Here is a 19,636-nt window from a genome sequence, read left to right as displayed (position 1 = left end):
ACTGTTTTGCCTTTGAGAGAACCCCAATAAATTCCTTGGTCAACACTCTCAAATGGACAAAACGCATAACTCCATATCACACAATAACAGGCTCATTAGATTTCGGGACTACTCCAATTCAATGGAAAGGTATCCCTACATCCAATTTACCGCACAGTTTTGTCTTCCGAGAAAACCCCAAAATATTTCTTGGTCAAAAAATCTCGAAACGACAAAACGCAATAACCTCGTATCCGTACCCCTAGCAGTAACTCTAACGCCGAAATGCATCGGCCAGTGAGAAATCTGCCAAAATAATTCCCCAAGAAACTTCATCACCTCATTTCAGCTGCGTTTTCAACGCCGGAATGTTTCCGACCACATGATCACACACACTGAAACAACATACCCTACATTACCCTAATCCCACTTTACATTATGTTTCTCACGCCGAAATATTTCGGCCACACAAAACTTAACGAAAGTGTAGGTAAAAAGTTGGCAGCCCTATGAAAGCTCCAAAAATATTCACTCATATCACGCACACATTGAACCACCAACCCGGTCGCGACTAGAAATGTCAAAACAAAAAGTAAATATTGTAATCGGTTGTGTTTTAGGTAGATCGGAATATTAATGGAACGTTTCCAGGTAATTTGTGCACAAAACCTGTCCTGCAAACGGTGGATTACACGAAGAACGGTAACTAAATTTGGTTTTGTTTTTATTTATTAGGTAGCTTCTAGGGAGATGGACGGGTGTCGACGGCCAACCCACCCCACAGGAATATACCATACGGGAACTGGTTTTGAAGAAACCAGCGGAAGGAGGGAAGTTGAATTCCGATTGCAGGTGGGTCTATTGAACTGGTTCTAATGGTAAGTTTTACATTTTAGGAGCAACCGGACAGCGACAAGGACCATATTTCCATCCAGAATGACGCCATAAGTTACCATAAAATTTCCCCCGTAAATTTCCCAAATAACAAATATTCTACACCAAAATGAATAACTAAACATTAAATAAATAAATAACATGAAATAACTGAACAAATAAATATTTCACTAATAAATAATTATAAATAAATAAATTGCATGCATATAAATAACAAAATATAAACATGAAAATATTAACATCGAACAAAAACATTAAATAATTCCATTTTAACAAAATATAGACCTAATTAGCAGGTAAATTTCAATATATGTTAGCGTTAGGTACTAACATAGAGTATAAGACTCGATGTAGTTGTAAAAACACTAACATCATTTAATCCGAACGGGAATTATTTACAGAAATACGGGGGAGGGTGGGTGATTGTGATTAGCACAACACCCTATTCGTCTTAGTCTCGGCCCCGGGGAAGATATCGACTCCTCTCTCGACAGGCAGGCCAACCTGTTCGAATACTTTCCCTCTTGCATTTCCTTAAGAAAATACGTAACTTTCCCTCTTCCTAGTTGATACTGCCAGCTCGATTCACTCGGGTTTGCTCGTCATCGACCTTACACTGGAAAGTCCTCCGAGTCTTGCACGGTCATCATCCAAGCATCCCCAGTCTTGGACTCGCGATGTGTTTCCCATTACAGGTACTGGTTTGGTAGATCATCGTTCAGGCTTGCGCCGTGAACTCTCTCTGACTTCTGGTCGCGGGGATAGCTATACGTGCAGTAGTAACTGGGTAGGGGGAACGAAGCTTATTTCCGAAATCAAATTAACTGTTTCCAACCAGATTTGTAAGGCCTCTTGAGCTTTCGCAAGGATCCCCCAGTAAATTAAAGTTGTTGTGGGGGCTGCAGCTGTGCTAAGAACAGTGCAGAGCCTTACAAACGGAACAGTATTTTCCGCAACCAGAGCTTTCGCGTCATGGTGCAATTGTCTCTACTCAACAAATGAGAGATACATAGCCGTCAGAGCGCAAACGCTCGAGAAGTCGTCCACGGACGGCTAGATTTAGGGACGCGTCCATGAAGTGAGGTTGTGTGTCGGCCATTACATTTAGTTTCGCCATTCAAGAACGCCACACACAACCCTTTGACTAATTAGCCACCCGGGTGCAAAGCGATTGCCGTTGATACGCTGGAGCCGTGAGGTGACGTCACCGAAAGTTTGAGGATTGATGGAGAAAAGCACAGTATGGTCAATGAGCACAGTAGGGAGAGAGTACACGCACACAATCAGAAGATAGGCCTAGAAAATTAAAAGTTAATACAAAAATACAAACATGCATAGTAATGAAAATCTTTCCGTCCTGTAGCGTAAATAAATGTTGGTTAGTGTAAACGTACTAAAATGTTTGTAAATTCCTATAGTACTCCCTCAAGGTTTAGTCTCGTTTAAGTATGGTTACGTCACTTCGTTCGGTGTAGTTTTCGTTTCGTTTCACTGTCTTCCGCTTGGCGGAATTTGATGAGTGGTGAAAGCTTCGCTTTCAACGTGTTTGTGCCACCTGGTGAGGAGTGGCTGCAGTTCCAGTGATGATATATTAGGTATGGGGAGTTTCTTACCGCGAATTATTTTGAGGGTGATTAGGTTTTCTGATGATTGCTGCTAGTTGATAATAGGGTCGTCTACCCGACTTTTGGAGGCTAACTTTTGATAAGCCTGTCTGGTTCGATCCTGATTAATTTCTTTTAGGTGAAGCTTCTTCAGGGACTCGCCCTAGGAAGAGTCTCATCCGGGCAAACAAATCTTGGCGTGCAGTCTTCCTACGGGAAGTGGCGCATAAGCTGCACGCTTGCTAGGGATCGACCAGGGCTGGCTACAAATTGGCTTTTATTCTACCGTTTAGATTGGCACTATTCATCGGCCCGCCACACCGCCCTTCGCCCACCGACGCGCTCTAGACCCACGCGCTAGTTTGGAAGATTCTGCCGCTACAACCAAATAAGGCAGAAGTGCGACGGTTTTACATCGTTTGCTCAACTGAGCTGCACGTCACGACCATCCGGTGTGTACGTAATTTGTTGCTGGCATCGTGTCCGGCGTACCGACAGTGCCAGCAGTTATCTAATCCCGTACGCAGGAAGTCATCCGGCACATCCTTAATCGCCGCCTGCGCAGATTCATCACCGCCGGTGTAGATTAATCGCCGCCTGCGCAGATTCATCACCGCCGGTGTAGATTAATCGCCGCCACCGCATCGCCGCATCAGGACAGTCATCGCAGTAGTGCGAATGTGAGTGGGCAAACAACGAAAAAGACTGTAAGTACACCTACCACAAAATCCATGCGCATGGTGAAAGTTTAGCCGATACACGCACCCGGCAAACAAAAGTTCGGCAACATTATGGCACGTTAGCCCGGTAGGAAATAGCGATCGCTCCCCCGCACACAGTAGGGAACAAAAATAATATAGGCAACACCGTAGAAAAATCCTAGGTTAAGTTTTTGAAAATGCCAGTTACTTAAATAAATTAGTCATGTTAATTGTTCTTCCGGTAAATAATGTTTTAGTGTTAATGTCGTCATGTTAGCCATGTTCCCATAGAGATTACGAATTTGAAGAGGTATCTCATGTTTCGCGTCGTTGTAGTTTTGTAGTTTTTTTTGGTGATATTTACTCCAAGTTGGGCTACTTGGGAATCTTAGCCCCACCACTCGAGTCTCTTTTCGGTTTAGTTATTTGGGTTTTGAGGTATTCTTCCAGTGAGGAGACAATACGAGTGGTGTTCTTACGACCTAGCAGACGCAACTGAATCGAGAGGTACTCAGTTTCATGCATCAAATTACCCGAATAAACCCAGAGAAGTTCGCTTTCCTATCCCAAAATACCTAAGAAGAACAAGAAAAAAAAATTTGAAGACTTACACATTACAAGCAATCACCTTATAACAACTTAAGATTACTATATACAAATATTTACAAAATATTCGGTTCCGGTGGTACGAATTTACTGAATGAGTTTTGATATTCCATTCGTTTCCCTGTTGGCGGTTCAAACATCAAACACTCAATCACATAGACAATTCCCAAAATAGCATTGAATCTAAAATTTCTCAATTCAAGATCAAGCTTAACCCCATACAATACAAACATTAAACCTCAATGACACACATAACGAAACCTTAAATAACAGGTTCATTCAACCTCGGGACTACTCCAATCTAATGGAAAGGTATCCCTACGTTAAACTCACCGCACTGTTTTGCCTTTGAGAGAACCCCAATAAATTCCTTGGTCAACACTCTCAAATGGACAAAACGCATAACTCCATATCACACAATAACAGGCTCATTAGATTTCGGGACTACTCCAATTCAATGGAAAGGTATCCCTACATCCAATTTACCGCACAGTTTTGTCTTCCGAGAAAACCCCAAAATATTTCTTGGTCAAAAAATCTCGAAACGACAAAACGCAATAACCTCGTATCCGTACCCCTAGCAGTAACTCTAACGCCGAAATGCATCGGCCAGTGAGAAATCTGCCAAAATAATTCCCCAAGAAACTTCATCACCTCATTTCAGCTGCGTTTTCAACGCCGGAATGTTTCCGACCACATGATCACACACACTGAAACAACATACCCTACATTACCCTAATCCCACTTTACATTATGTTTCTCACGCCGAAATATTTCGGCCACACAAAACTTAACGAAAGTGTAGGTAAAAAGTTGGCAGCCCTATGAAAGCTCCAAAAATATTCACTCATATCACGCACACATTGAACCACCAACCCGGTCGCGACTAGAAATGTCAAAACAAAAAGTAAATATTGTAATCGGTTGTGTTTTAGGTAGATCGGAATATTAATGGAACGTTTCCAGGTAATTTGTGCACAAAACCTGTCCTGCAAACGGTGGATTACACGAAGAACGGTAACTAAATTTGGTTTTGTTTTTATTTATTAGGTAGCTTCTAGGGAGATGGACGGGTGTCGACGGCCAACCCACCCCACAGGAATATACCATACGGGAACTGGTTTTGAAGAAACCAGCGGAAGGAGGGAAGTTGAATTCCGATTGCAGGTGGGTCTATTGAACTGGTTCTAATGGTAAGTTTTACATTTTAGGAGCAACCGGACAGCGACAAGGACCATATTTCCATCCAGAATGACGCCATAAGTTACCATAAAATTTCCCCCGTAAATTTCCCAAATAACAAATATTCTACACCAAAATGAATAACTAAACATTAAATAAATAAATAACATGAAATAACTGAACAAATAAATATTTCACTAATAAATAATTATAAATAAATAAATTGCATGCATATAAATAACAAAATATAAACATGAAAATATTAACATCGAACAAAAACATTAAATAATTCCATTTTAACAAAATATAGACCTAATTAGCAGGTAAATTTCAATATATGTTAGCGTTAGGTACTAACATAGAGTATAAGACTCGATGTAGTTGTAAAAACACTAACATCATTTAAACTAGCGCGTGGGTCTAGAGCGCGTCGGTGGGCGAAGGGCGGTGTGGCGGGCTTCTGGTCGGGCAACCCTAAAGCACGACAAGTGGTCCTCGAAAGAGGTGGCGCTTAATCCATTTGTTCGTAAAGGTGGGACGATTGGGCAGATTGAATCCGTAGCAACGTCGTGCGCGCTCCTCTCTCGACAGGCAGGCCAACCTGTTCAAATACTTTCCCTCTTGAATTTCCTTAAGAAAATACGTAACTTTCCCTCTTCCTAGTTAATACTGCCAACTCGATTCACTCGGGTTTGCTCGTCATCGACCTTACACAGGAAAGTCCTCCGAGTCTTGCACGGTCATCATCCAAGCATCCCCAGTCTTGGACTCGCGATGTGTTTCCCATTACTGGTACTCCTCTTCAACGCCACTTTGGCTCGGAGTTTCTGGTTTGGTAGATCATCGTTCAGGCTTGCGCCGTGAACTCTCTCTGACTTCTGGTCGAGGGGATAGCTATACGTGCAGTAGTAACTAGTGAGGGGGAACGAAGCTTATTTCCCGAAATCAAATTAACTGTTTCCAACCAGATTTGTAAGGCCTCTTGAGCTTTCGCAAGGATCCCCCAGTAAATTAAAGTTGTTGTGGGGGCTGCAGCTGTGCTAAGAACAGTGCAGAGCCTTACAAACGGTGGAACAGTATTTTCCGCAACCAGAGCTTTCGCATCATGGTGCAATTGTCTCTACTCAACAAGTGAGAGATACATAGCTCGAATTTTTTTAATTCATTTAAGTGGGAGAGGGGGAGGAATTGGGTGGGTTGAGTTTTCTGCGGTATTTGAAGTTAAGTATCTTAGGCCGCTTCCCACTCAAATCCTCAATGTCGTAGCATTGCACTCCCGTAACCCACTTTACAACAGGCAGCACAGATTTAAGTGCTAACATAACAACAAAAAGTTTTCCTTTGCCCGATTGCTCCGAATTGTTCACTGGGGCCCCTTCTTTGGTAGAGAGGTTAGCTTTTAAGCGAAGCAGATTGCTCCGGTTAACCGTTGGATTTTTCGAGATTCTCTTTGAATTATTCACTTTGAGCAATGAATTTCGAAGACGACCAAATTCACGACCGTCTGAAACCAAAACCCTTCGTCGTCGTATTGGACACGACTCGTTCCTGACTAACGACGGAATTCTGCCCTGTTTCTCGACATCTCGATCAATCTTCGCTTTCTCTAATAAGGTGTTTTGCGCTTCGGCGGTTTCACACTTCGAGGGTACAGACAACCCTTCGGCAGATTCTTTGCCGCTTTTCCCCGAATTTTTGCCGACGATCCCGCAAAAACCGTTTTCCTCTACTGTCGATCCTAAAGTAGGGATTAAGTGAGCAATACGGTTACTACCCTCGCTTGGAACCGAACTGATTCCTAACATCAAACCGTCCCATGTCTCCTTGATGTCTAAACTATCACTGAGCCTAGGTTCTAGCACGGGAATAGCGACATGGTTTAATATCTTATCGATACACGAGTATATTTCCCGTCCCTCAAACTTCGTAGAACTCTCAGTCAACCCAGTCTTACATAGTTCAGCAGTGGGACTATGCTCATCGGTACTGCCTTCTTCATTTAGCACTGTATCCAATCGAATTGGCTCGATTACGTTAGTATTCAAAGACCTACACGACTCCCGATCATCGTCGTACTGATTCCGAGCGCGATCTAATTCATCGGCATCACAATACGACGATCCCATTTCATGATGCGTCTCGCACGAGCTCTCGTAAAAAGATGGAGATGGACAATCCGGTACCTGGATGTTAGTTGGGTCCCGTATTTCATAGCAATGGTCATCGTCGACTTCCTCTGAACTAAAGCTATACAGCAAACTATCCCTATCTACACGATCGTCGTTATTACATGGCAAACGCTGCTCTAACCGACCGCTTTTACAGTTCTGGCTAAACACTTCAGAAAAGCGGTTTATTCGCTGTTCATCGCCCGCAATCTCGTACGATCGGCTATCCCCACCATGATCTTCACACCAACGATTGGTCAACCCGTCCCTTTCGAAAGTTTGACCACAACTACTGTGTTTCGATTCCTGCTGATTGGCTTCATTGACTGCTGCGATCTCTTTCTCTAGCTCAGATATTCGGTCTAACAATGCCTGCTCCGGACTAAGTTGGAGAGGAAACTCTTCTGCGGACCGACTAAGCGATCTGGAAAACAAAGGTTCTGACTGCGAATCGTTCGTACCTTCCCATTCTTCGAACTTTGGCCTGTCGAAAACTGCGTAAGCGTTGTGTAACGACCCTTTGCGGTTTTCTGGAAACACGTCCCTACTCTGCCCAACTGGACCCCGTTTCCCATTGGACCTGTCTAATATTGAGCGAATGAAGTTAGTCAGCTCATTTCGCATCCTTACCGACGCATCGTCGGGTGTTTTGCTTCTAGCTACTCTCATCGAGTAATGCTTGAGGCGAGAAACAACCCTTTCATCGTGACATCGATCCAACTTCCTCCCGAAAAAGTCCACTTTCACCCTAGTATAGTCGTATTCTTCGTAAATTGTATTTGGGGAAGAATATTCGCGTTTCTTTCGGGCATCGTTTCGAAACAGTTTCCCTAAAATTTGACATTTGGCCTCCAGACCCCATTTAGTCTCCGCTATCCTACCCCGAATTACCAATTCGTAATCCACCTCATCATTTGTCAGGTGATATGCATTGGGAAATTTGTTTTCCATAATGGACGTTAGAACTTCCCATAAACTAAAAACACTGTATCACAAAATATCCGAACAACTAAACACAAACCATAACTAAGACTTTCACAACACTCAAGTATCCGAACTGTACCATAAATTTAAAAATAGCGGTAGGAAAAACCCATGAAGAATAAACTTTCATATATCCAGTAATATAGTCTAGCATTTGAATTCGCAAAAGAAAGAAAAATCTTGAACCGTATCATTTACCTAAACGAAAACCTACTCCAGAAAAATTTTAACTTCCAGAAATTTCCCAATAACGTGGCCCCACGTTGGGCGCCAAAATGTAGCGCGCACGACGTTGCTACGGAATCAGTCTGCCCAATCGTCCCACCTTTCCGAACAAATGGCTTAAGCGCCACCTCTTTCGAGGACCATTTGTCGTGCTTTAGGGTTGCCCGACCAGAAACCCAGCCTCAGGGCGGGTCGATATAGTGAAGGTTTGGAGGAACGACCTAGCAGACGCAACTGAATCGAGAGGTACTCAGTTTCATGCATCAAATTACCCGAATAAACCCAGAGAAGTTCGCTTTCCTATCCCAAAATACCTAAGAAGAACACCACTCGTTTTGTCTCATCACTGGAAGAATGCCTCAAAAACCAAATAACTAAACCGTACAAGAGACTCGAGTGGTGGGGCTAAGATTCCCAAGTAGCCCAACTTGGAGTAAAGAACCAAAAAAAAACTACAAAACTAACACGACGCGAAACATGAGATACCTCTTCAAACTCGTAATTACTTGGGGAACATGACTAATACTATTTCTTTAATACCAACACATTATTCAACAAACTACAATCAACCTTTTAATTTATTCACTTAACCGGCATTTTCATAAACTTAATTTACTTTTTTCCTAACATGGTGTTGTCTATAATTTTACTGTTCCCTACTGTGTGCGGAGAGCGATCGCTATTTCCTACCGGGCTAACGTGCCATAATGTTGCCGAACTTTTGTTTGCCGGGTGCGTGTATCGGCTAAACTTTCACCATGCGCATGGATTTTGTGGTAGGTGTACTTACAGTCTTTTTCGTTGCTTGCCCACTCACTTTCGCACTACTGCGATGACTGTCCTGATGCGGCGATGCGGTGGCGGCGATGTATCTACACCGGCGGTGATGAATCTGCGCAGGCGGCGATTAAGGATGTACCGGACGATTACAGATGTTCCTCTGCGTACAGGATGGATAACTGCTGGCAGTGTCGGAACGCCGGACAAGCTGCCAGCAACAAAATACGTACACACCGGATGGTCGCGACGTTAAACTTTGCTGTGCAAACGTTTGATGAATCGTCGCACTTCTGGCTTTTCGGTTGCAGCGCCAGAATATCCCAAACTAGCGCGTGGGTCTAGAGCGCGTCGGTGGGCGAAGGGCGGTGTGGCGGGCCGATGAATAGTGCCAATCTAAACGGTAGAATAAAAGCCGTCGCACGGCTACCGATACCGTGAACGCATTGTCTCTCTTTTTATAAGCACAATTGTAATTTACCTTTTTTGTACTTTCAGCAAACGCACACGAATTATCCGCACTTCCTACTTCTAGACTTTAACGCAAAAAAATTACTAAATTTTAAAGACATCTCATATTTTAACTGGACAAACCTTTCGACACACCGCGGGACAAAATCAAAAAACACGCACTCTAGCCTCTTTCACGGTCTAGATTGAAATGGATGAGAAGCTATTCCTAAACCCTCAGATAAACGATTTTTGGTTATAGATACCCGGAAGTACGTAATTTTACCGAAGTAAAACTCGTATTTCGAAAACGAACTTCTTGGACAATTGATTCTAAATCGCTATCTCATTCCCTCTCGAAACATTTGCATCATACCATTACGCGCCAATACCCTCACTTGCGTTCAAATAGTTTTTTTCTGATCGGGCGGTTGATAAGACAACGACAAAGAGGTCCGTTCGGCGACCGACACTTGCTCTAGTTTGTGCAATCGTGAGACAGATTGGGAAAGAGAAAAAACGTGCGTGCGCGAGCGGATAGTACGTTTTAGCCGCCTAGTGTTCATTATTCCTCCTACGGAATGGAAGAAGTAAACACATATTTGCAACAGGGAACTTGGGTTACTGAATTTGGAAGTTATTTTGACTTCTGATACACGTGATCGCTACAACCTTCTATTGCACCATGTTGCGGTACCCGAAAGTCTGATAGACATTGGACGGTTTTCAAAGTGGAACGTGCTGCTTCGAACTGTGGCATTACTGGGTCGGTTCATCTCGAATTGTCGTCGGAAGTGCAAAGGATTTCCAATCGAAGTCGTTAAGGCTACTGAATGTCAATGCAAGCTTTTACAACGCACGACTTCGGTCGAAATCGTCCCGCTGCGTCAGCAAGAGTACTTAAAGGCCGAACAATATCTATGGCGAATAGCGCAGAGGGATTTCTATCCGGACGAAACTAGGATCCTGCTAAACAACCGAGACGAACCGCAATTAGGCAAATGGGTGAATCTTGAAAAAACTAGCCCATTATACAGACTGTCCCCCTTCGCTGATCAGTTCGGTGTTATCAGAGTTGAAGGCCGGACGGCCAATGCAAGTTACGCGACATTCGATGCCCGGTTTCCAGTAATACTACCAAAAGGTCACTTAATCACCACATTGCTACTGAACGATTACCATTGCCGGTTCGGCCACGCTAATCGTGAGACGGTAGTCAACGAGGTCCGCCAGCGATTTTACATTCCTAACTTGCGAGCGACGGTGGGCAAGGTCATGAGGGAATGTCAGCGCTGTAAGATTACAAAGTGTCAGCCACAGTACCCGCGAATGGCACCTCTTCCCGAAGAACGTTTGACACCATTTGTCAGGCCGTTTTGTTATGTGGGTGTGGACTACCTAGGACCACTTGACGTGTCGGTTGGACGTCGCAAGGAGAAAAGATACGTGGCTGTTTTCACGTGTTTGGTCACGCGTGCCGTCCATTTAGAAGTAGCCCACTGTCTATCTACAGACTCGTGTATCATGGCAGTGAGAAGATTCATCCGCAGGCGAGGATCGCCAGTGGAGATATGTTCGGACAATGGTACCAACTTCGTCGGAGCAAGCAATGAGCTGATCAAGCAGATCAAGAATATCAACAACGGATGCGCAGACACGTTTACTGATGCGCGCACTAAATGGACGTTCAACCCACCGTCTGCGCCCCACATGGGCGGCGTGTGGGAACGAATGGTGAGGAGTGTCAAAGAAGCTTTGCGCGCTCTCGACGACGGGAGAAAGCTGAACGATGAAATATTGCTCACGGTGCTGACTGAGGCGGAATGTTTCATAAACTCGCGGCCCCTAACATACATGCCGCAAGAGTCGGCGGGCGAGGAAGCGATCACACCGAACCACTTTATTCTCGGAAGCTCGTCGGCAGCTCACGACCCGCTTCGGACTCCAGTCGACTGGGCTGCGGCGCTGAGGAGTAGCTATCAACGGTCACAATATCTGTCAGAAGCAGTATGGAACCGTTGGCTGAAGGAGTATTTCCCGACACTAAACAAACGACCGAAGTGGTTCGAAGAGAGCAAGCCAGTACGGGTTGGAGATTTGGTTTACGTAGCAGAGGGGAGTAGACGAACGTGGATACGTGGAAAGGTGCAGCAAGTTATTGTAGGAAGCGATGGCAGAATCCGTCAGGCAGTAGTGCGAACGTCGAGTGGCAGAGAGCTGAAGCGACCGGTAGTCAAGTTAGCGGTTATGGAGGTGGCAGCTGGTGGATTCTGTGAGGAGCCCAGTAATCCTCATCAGGATCCACGGGGCGGGGGATGTTCTGGCATCGCTGCAGCACTCACTACAGATAAAACAGGTGAGCACCCCCCTGGACTCGACAGTCGAGACGAAGCGAACGGGCACCCCCCTGGACCGAATGATCGAGAACCGTCAGAAAAAGAAGTATCGATATCATCGTAGTTTGAGCCGAGGAGGAAGTTTGTTTAAATTAATTATTGAAATTTTGATCGAAGTTCATTTATTATTATTATAAATTTTCACCCACTGGGTATACCGCATTTCACCGTTCACGAGGATAGTGAAGGATTTTGAGTAATCCGCATATATTTGGTGAGCACGATTGGTGAGCACTTTAATTTCACAATCTTAGGTTAGGGATAATTAAACGCACATTTTGTAGTCAGGTTCAGACGAATTAGTAGAGGGCCTACGATAACGATTAGAGGGCTCACCTTCAACCAATAGGAGTTTGAAGATCGTCCTAGAAGAAGTCGTGGAAGTACAAAACCTCAATTGAACTACATTGGCTGAAAGCTAGAAGGTAGGAAAAACAAATGTTACCCGTTTCGTAGCGCATCCTTTCAACCTTAATCCGCACTCTAAGATCATTGAAAATTTACCTGGAAAAACTTACTTCTAGAACGAAACTGTTTTGCTGTCAATTCATCACAATTTATAAAAAGATAGACGGATAGTTTTCGGACATTTTGATACAAAGGGAAGACTTAATGTGAGTAAACACGAAGCCTTTATACCCCTTATACATACGATTAAAGAATAAATTATTTTCAGCTTTGAGCTACTGCACTAAAAGTCAGGTTGCTTCAAGGAGCTTCTGCGTGTCCGAACGACCCCAAAACAAGTATCCTTCAAGTTTAACTAACAGTATGTTACTGATTTCGATCAAATTTAAAGCAAGTGCAAAGGGTCAATAAACACTGTCTAGTGATTGAATCGTATATGGTTATTGTTTAGTTAATAAAAACTACGCTTGGCGTGGTAGACAAAAAGGAAAGAGAAATTATCATTGTGCTGTCACTTGAATCGGCTGTCTGCGTCTTGTCAATCTTTTTTCTCTCTCCCTCGTCACTGTTGTTGGTACTCACTATGATCAGTTTCGGTTGCTCAAGTTCTATCAACTGAAAAAGACGATCATTTTGATTTGTGACCGAAGCTTTGCGTACATTTTGAAGAAAAAGTGATAGTCATGATTTTGTGCAACTCTGACCGATACCATTTACTATGACGGACTCTGCAGCGCCGAAAAGGGATTTCAGTTTTTAACTGTATCAGTAAATTTGGAGTCCTTCGTTAATTTCAGCAGGATGTAAGTGAATGTGCTTTTGTGAAAGTGAATATGGTAACTTGTGTGACAGAGTGCGTAAGCATCAATCGGTTAAATCGTGTGAAATACTTTACTTTTCGTTGAAAACTTTGTGGGCGCCTATTGCTAATCGAAATATCATTCAGATAAGTATAGTGTGTAGTCATACAGACTATTATTGTTCTGTGATTTTCAGATTTCATTTCGCTGCGGCTGGCTTTATAAGCTTGCCCGCAGTGGAAGACGCAGTGTTATATTGTTCTTTGGTATTGTCCCGCTTCTCCAGCTGTAGTTTAATTTGCCTATAATGAGCGGCCTGTGTGCAAAGTGTACGGGCACGGTGAGTCTCGCCGAAGGCCTTGTTGTATGTCTTTTTTGCGGCGATAAATATCATCAAAAATGTTCCGGGCTAACAAAGGCCATGGTAAATTGGGTGGCTGATAATGCAAGTCTTTGCTACAAGTGTGCGAAGTGTTTATCAGATCAGTCTCTGGTGTGCAGGATGTCAGTTCGATATCCATTGAGTTGAATAAGAAGATGGAACAATTCGCTTCCATTTCTGAGTCTCTCACTGATGCCCGAAAAAACATCGATGCACAGATAAACATCGCATTAGAAAACGGAATAGAAAAACTGATCAGGTCTTTCAACAACTCTCTCGAGAGTAAATTGGCTAGCTTGGAAAACAGTGTTGCCAAAAAGTTGGAAGATTTGAAAAGTTGTTTTAATGAAAATGGTAAGCGTGAAATTGAATTAGTTGGAATGAACAGAAAGAGGAATTTTAGTAATAGGAAGGTTCATTCTGAATCTGACGGGAATCCCAGTAGAAAACGAAATAATTTTTGACGAATAAAGAAGATGAACCGATGTTAATTGAAATAGACGATGATGGAAATAATGACGAGGTTTTTGATAAAAATAGTAGAATTACTTACGCGAATGTTTTGTCGGGAGCTACTGGGACGAATAAAATTAGAACTAGAAGTCAAACGAAACGTAAGGCTCGCCCGGTCATTGTGATTAAACCAGTCGAGCCATTGCAATCGAGTGACGACACGAGGAATGAATTAAAAAACAAATTAGATCCAAAGGTGCACAAAATTAGCAACTTTAAAAACGGTAAAGATGGCTCGATTATTGTGGAGTGTGCAACTCGGGATAATATTGAATCGGTGAAAGAAAACATTGGGTGAAAAGTATAATGCTGTTATACCGATACCCGGTAAACCGAAGTTGAAAATAATGGGGATGAGTGATCGATACTCTGAGGAAGTTTTCGTTGACTTATTAAAGAATCAGAATGAGGGCATTCCGGTCGATTATGTTAAAGTTGTTGCCAATTTTGAAAATCCACGCTTCAAATATAACAAATACAATGTTATAATTGAAGTTGATAAGAACACTTATGATGTCAGCCCGTACGGTGAACATTGGTTGGGATAGGTGTTCTGTTTTAGAGGCCTTTAACGTGCTGCGCTGCTTCAACTGTGGAGAATTTGGTCATAAGAGTACGGGATGCGTTAATAAAGAAACGTGCTCCAGATGTAATGGAGCACATAGAACATCTGAATGCTCGTCAACTGATTTTAAATGTGTAAATTGTATAAAAAAGAATAGTGAACGCAAAATGAATTTGGACGTAAACCATGCGGCATTTAGTAAGCAGTGTTCAGTATATCGGAGACTGATAGAATCGAAAAAAGCAACGTTTTGTTGAGTGAATAGCATCTAACAAACGGGAGGCTGTCTGAAATATTATGTTTAAATATAGCTGGGTTGTCTACAAACTTTGTTGCAATGCGACATCTTGTAGAAAACAAACGTCCATTGTTGGTTTTTCTATCAGAAACACATATTGTTGATACTGATGCATTTGTTCAGTATAGCATTCCGGGTTATAAAGTTGCTTTTTGCCTATCTCATTCCAGACATACCGGTGGAGTTGCTATTTACGCCAAAGAATCGATTAAATTCAACGTTCGGTTAAACGAAGCAGTTGATAATAATTGGTTCTTGGGTATATCAGTTGAAAGAGGCATGCAGATGGGAAACTTTGCAGTAGTATACCATTCTCCTAGTTAGCGATCGACGATTTTTAGAAATTTTAGAAAACTGGTGGGAGAATTTCGTTGATTTAAGCAAACTTAATGTAATTTCGGGTGATTTCAATATTGATTGGCTCAACGAACAAAATTCGAATCAGTTGGCTGAGTTTTTCAATTTCAAGCAAACGGTTAGTGAGTGTACAAGAATTTCCAGACACAGTAGAACATTGATAGATCACGTGTATTCCAATTTTGATGGGGTTCATTCGTATGTAGAGGCCGATTGTAAAATTTCAGATCATGAGACAATTTCAATTTTGCTGGAGAATGAACCAAACCGTGAGGAGGATAAAGTTAAAATTAAGTGCTGGAAAAGATATTCGAAACAAGCCATGTCTCAACTGATTTCGAGAAGCCTGGATTTTACAGAATTGAATGGAAATTTGGATAACAAGGCAGCTGTTCTAACTAATGTGATAAAAGAGTGTACAAATAGTTTAGTTTCTCAAAATATGTTAATTTAAATAACTTGAATAGTGAACGTCTTTGGAATGGGTACACACACGCGCGAAATATTTATTCACGAGCTTTAAAAAAGACCAAATGTGAGTACATTCAAAGGAAGATCGATCAACATCAAAACAACAGCAAAGAGTTATGGAAAATCCTAAAAAAAATAATTAAACCTAAACCTAGTTCCTCGCAGTCCATTACTTTTAACGGGGTAGAAGAACAATCTGAGCAAATAATAGCTGAAAAATTGAACAGTTATTTCGTTAACAGTGTGCAACTGATTAATCAAAGTATTGAGCTGGTCAGTGAACCTGCGGAAATAACACAGCCGATTAATATTAACTGTAGATTTGATGGATTTCACCCAATCACTTTTGAACAATTGAAAGATATTTGTTTTTCTTTGGGTAAATCGGCTGGTATCGATAATGTAAACGCAAAAGTGATACAGGATTGCTTTCATGTCATCGGACACGATCTGCTGGACCTTGTAAATGAATCACTACAAACTGGGCACGTGCCGACAGTTTGGAAGGAATCACTTGTGATTCCTATTCTTAAAGTTACTGGGACGGATAAAGCCGAAGAGTACCGCCCCATTAACATGTTGCACGTTGGTTAAAATTTAAACAATTAAAGTTAAATGTTGCTAAAACTAAATATATGATCATCTCTTCGGCTACTACTAGGCCTGACGTTAACGTTGAAATAAATGGTGAGACTATTGATCGCGTTAGTGAATTAAAATATCTTGGAATAATCATTGATGACAAGTTAACCTTTAAGTCTCACATCGACAATGTCATCAAAAAGATTGCTAAAAAGTATGGTATATTGTGTCGTCTGAAAAATGATTTAACAATTAGTTGTAAAATTTTATTATATAAATCTATTATTTCACCACATATTGATTTCTGCCCATCCATTTTGTTTCTTGCCAATCAAACACAAATATTGAGGTTACAGCGATTGCAAAATAGAATCATGCGATTAATTTTAAAATGTAACAGATACACTTCCTCTAGTTTCATGCTAAGCGCATTACAATGGCTCTCTGTGAAGCAAAGAATTTATTACTTAACAATGGTGTTCATTTTTAAAATTATTAATGGAATGCTGCCTCGATATTTGTGTGATCGAATTGAAAGTTAGACCTGTGCGCCGCCGCGCCACGCCGCCGCCGCCGGTAATTTTTAACGTACGCCGACGCCGAACAGTAGATCGGCGGCGCGCCGCCGATGCATTTTTCCCGCGCCGACAATTCGCGAACTCTAAAATTGTTGACTCATAATTTTATCCACAAATTAGAAACATTGTCTATAGACCAAATATACGACGTTAACTGATTGATGATTTATCACATCTTGATCATTATTTGGTATTAGTGGTCGTCAATTGGATTACAAAATTAAAATATTCTTGATATTTTTTCGAAAACCATTACACGACACTCGTTAAATAATTCAAAGATCCATTCTTGCTTCGTCAACTGGTTATGATTGTGAGCATATAAGTTTCAATTTACCATTCGTGTGCGTGAAATGGTCCACAAATTAAAAAAAAACTTCCACTTTCAAGATATATGTGCCTGAAATTTACGATTATGTGCCTGATCCTAATCTTTGCACGTAATCAATTTCACTGGAACGCAATGTATTATTCATTGATTTTTTAACCGATTCTTAATTACTAATATGCTACACACGATTCACCAGTCGAGTTCGTGAAACTGTTCATGATGTAATTCATGAAGTAATTAATTTTCCACATAATCTTATTATACTTACGTAAACAATTACAAAGAACTCAGACTATTATTCATGGATTATTCGCTCTGCTTTTTGGTTTTGAAATTTCTATGTGAGCTATTGTGTACAGCTGCTAGCAACCAGTCTCATAGGCACGAGCATTAGATACAAAGACATTACTAGGACATGTAACCCTGTTATTCCTTTGTTAAAATTCAGAGAAATGTTCGGAAATAAATGAAACTGCGCTGAGCAAAATACATTACCTATCCACAATTCATGTCCGTGAAATAATTTAGAAAACTATAAGACACGTGACTCTGTGTAAAAAATTTAACGGTAAGCTCAAGACTAAAATATCACGATAACACGACGAGAATTTACGAAAATCGTTGCACGTCGTTCAATTCTTGACTGTTTTAGTCAATAAAGTTAATACAAATCAATGCTATGAATAAAAATCATAAAAATATTAAACATATTCAGACACAACCACCTACTAAACATTTGAGTATAATGTCATCTTTTTTTGCGTGAACTAGTTTTGTGAAAATTAAAATTAATTATTTAAAAAAAAAATTCTCGAAGAATAGTTGAGCAAAGTGATCTTGACTTTTCGCGACGCTGGTGCACAGATGTGGCGATGCAGAGGGTAAGATTTCTAGTCTCATAAATTATTCATCGTGTGATCTAGCCCCACTCAGGAAAGATTTTCAGTGTCAGTTGCATCAGCCCGGTATCACAGACAAATAAGACGTAACACGAGATGAATTTTCATCACTCGTAGAAAAAAAAGGTCGATTTCAATTACAAATCGGTGGCGTTAGTGAAGAGATTTTGACACAGAGCTAAATGCGTTACTTAGTTTCCGCACCCACCCGAAAACGTTACGGTCTTTTTAATATCATGCAAACCAAAACAAACAATATGGGCCAGAAATGTGAAATTCATTCTTGTCGAAGTGCCCAAGGTGGGAGTTGTTCACAACCATTTCTTAAGTTACAACACGAAGCCAATCGATGACTAAGCACATAACAGTATGTTAGTAATTTAATTGATTCGGTGTATCGAATGTATGCAATGGATTAGAATTTGTTGGTCCCCCGAAACTGCTGGAGAAATTGGCGGGGTGCAGGTGCTACGAAAACTAGAGATACGCTCAGGCCATTTTCAATCAGACTTGTTTAGTGATCAGTTTCAACCTAACAGGAGCTAACACGTTAAGTCGTGGAGTAATTATGATTGATAGTAACTGTATATTTAGGTTTCGTCAGGGTGTAGAACTGTATGATTGCAGCACATCGAGCATACTTTGCACTCAAGATAGAAGCAGGTCGTACGTTGTAAGAAAATGTAGTACCAGGGAATCGTATTCCTTATCATTGTGGCGATTTTGTACTTACAAGAAGTAAAAGTAAACATCAGCCTGGAAAATGAAGTAATGTGTCTACCTTGAAAGGTGTCCTTACACGATCATTAAAAGTGACATTTCTGCGCAGTAATGCCAATAATAACGCCTCGTGTTAGGGTATCTGATATCTGCGGGATTCTAAAAGAGCGATGGTAAACAACCCAGGGACAACTTGACAGATAGTGCTTGTTTCATATATGCACCACCGATTTGATGGTGGCGCTAGTATGCCTTCTCTGTTGTACCACGAACAACGAAACGAAAAAGTTTCAAGAGAAAAGCGTGTTTCGTTACGTGTGTTATGAACGCCGTCAATGCGGCTAGAACAACATTTAGAAAAAGCTTATTCCAAAATGTGAATAAAGAAAACTATTATTAGAGAATAAATTTATCCCTAACTGAAAACCATCAGCAAAGTTACATAAATCTTATTAATATTTAGCTGGAAGTCTGTTTTTAACAACCGGCTCTCTTACTTCCTAAACATGTTTTGGATTTCTTGTTGTGTGAAGTTTGAAATCGTTAATCATTGGTGCTTTTTATCTCGAGAATCGTAAATAAAAAAACATTTTGGCCAATGAAAGTACATCACCACCAAGCTTAACAATTCGTTTTGAATAGAATTTGTGTTTTTATCAGAATTCTAGCAGCAAAAAAAATCACCATATCACCCCCAAAATTTGATTATGAATTCAATATATTGGAGCTCACAATTGTCCCCGGGCTTACGGTAAAGATGACTAAA

At 41.4% G+C, this 19,636-nt stretch overlaps 1 protein-coding gene across 1 annotated transcript; it reads left to right on the top strand.

Moving 5' to 3' along the window:
- The first annotated feature begins 9,175 nt into the window (after nt 1-9,175).
- Nucleotides 9,176-12,030, top strand: LOC131695018 (uncharacterized). The gene is made up of 2 exons (XM_058983551.1): nt 9,176-9,349; nt 10,630-12,030. Exons 1-2 carry the CDS (start codon nt 9,176-9,178, stop codon nt 12,028-12,030), a joined length of 1,575 nt encoding a protein of 524 aa, XP_058839534.1.
- The last annotated feature ends 7,606 nt before the right edge of the window (nt 12,031-19,636 follow it).

Source organism: Topomyia yanbarensis, unplaced genomic scaffold (genome assembly GCF_030247195.1).
Source record: "Topomyia yanbarensis strain Yona2022 unplaced genomic scaffold, ASM3024719v1 HiC_scaffold_239, whole genome shotgun sequence".
NCBI lineage: Eukaryota > Metazoa > Arthropoda > Insecta > Diptera > Culicidae > Topomyia > Topomyia yanbarensis.
This window is presented reverse-complemented; position numbering and strand designations above follow the sequence as displayed.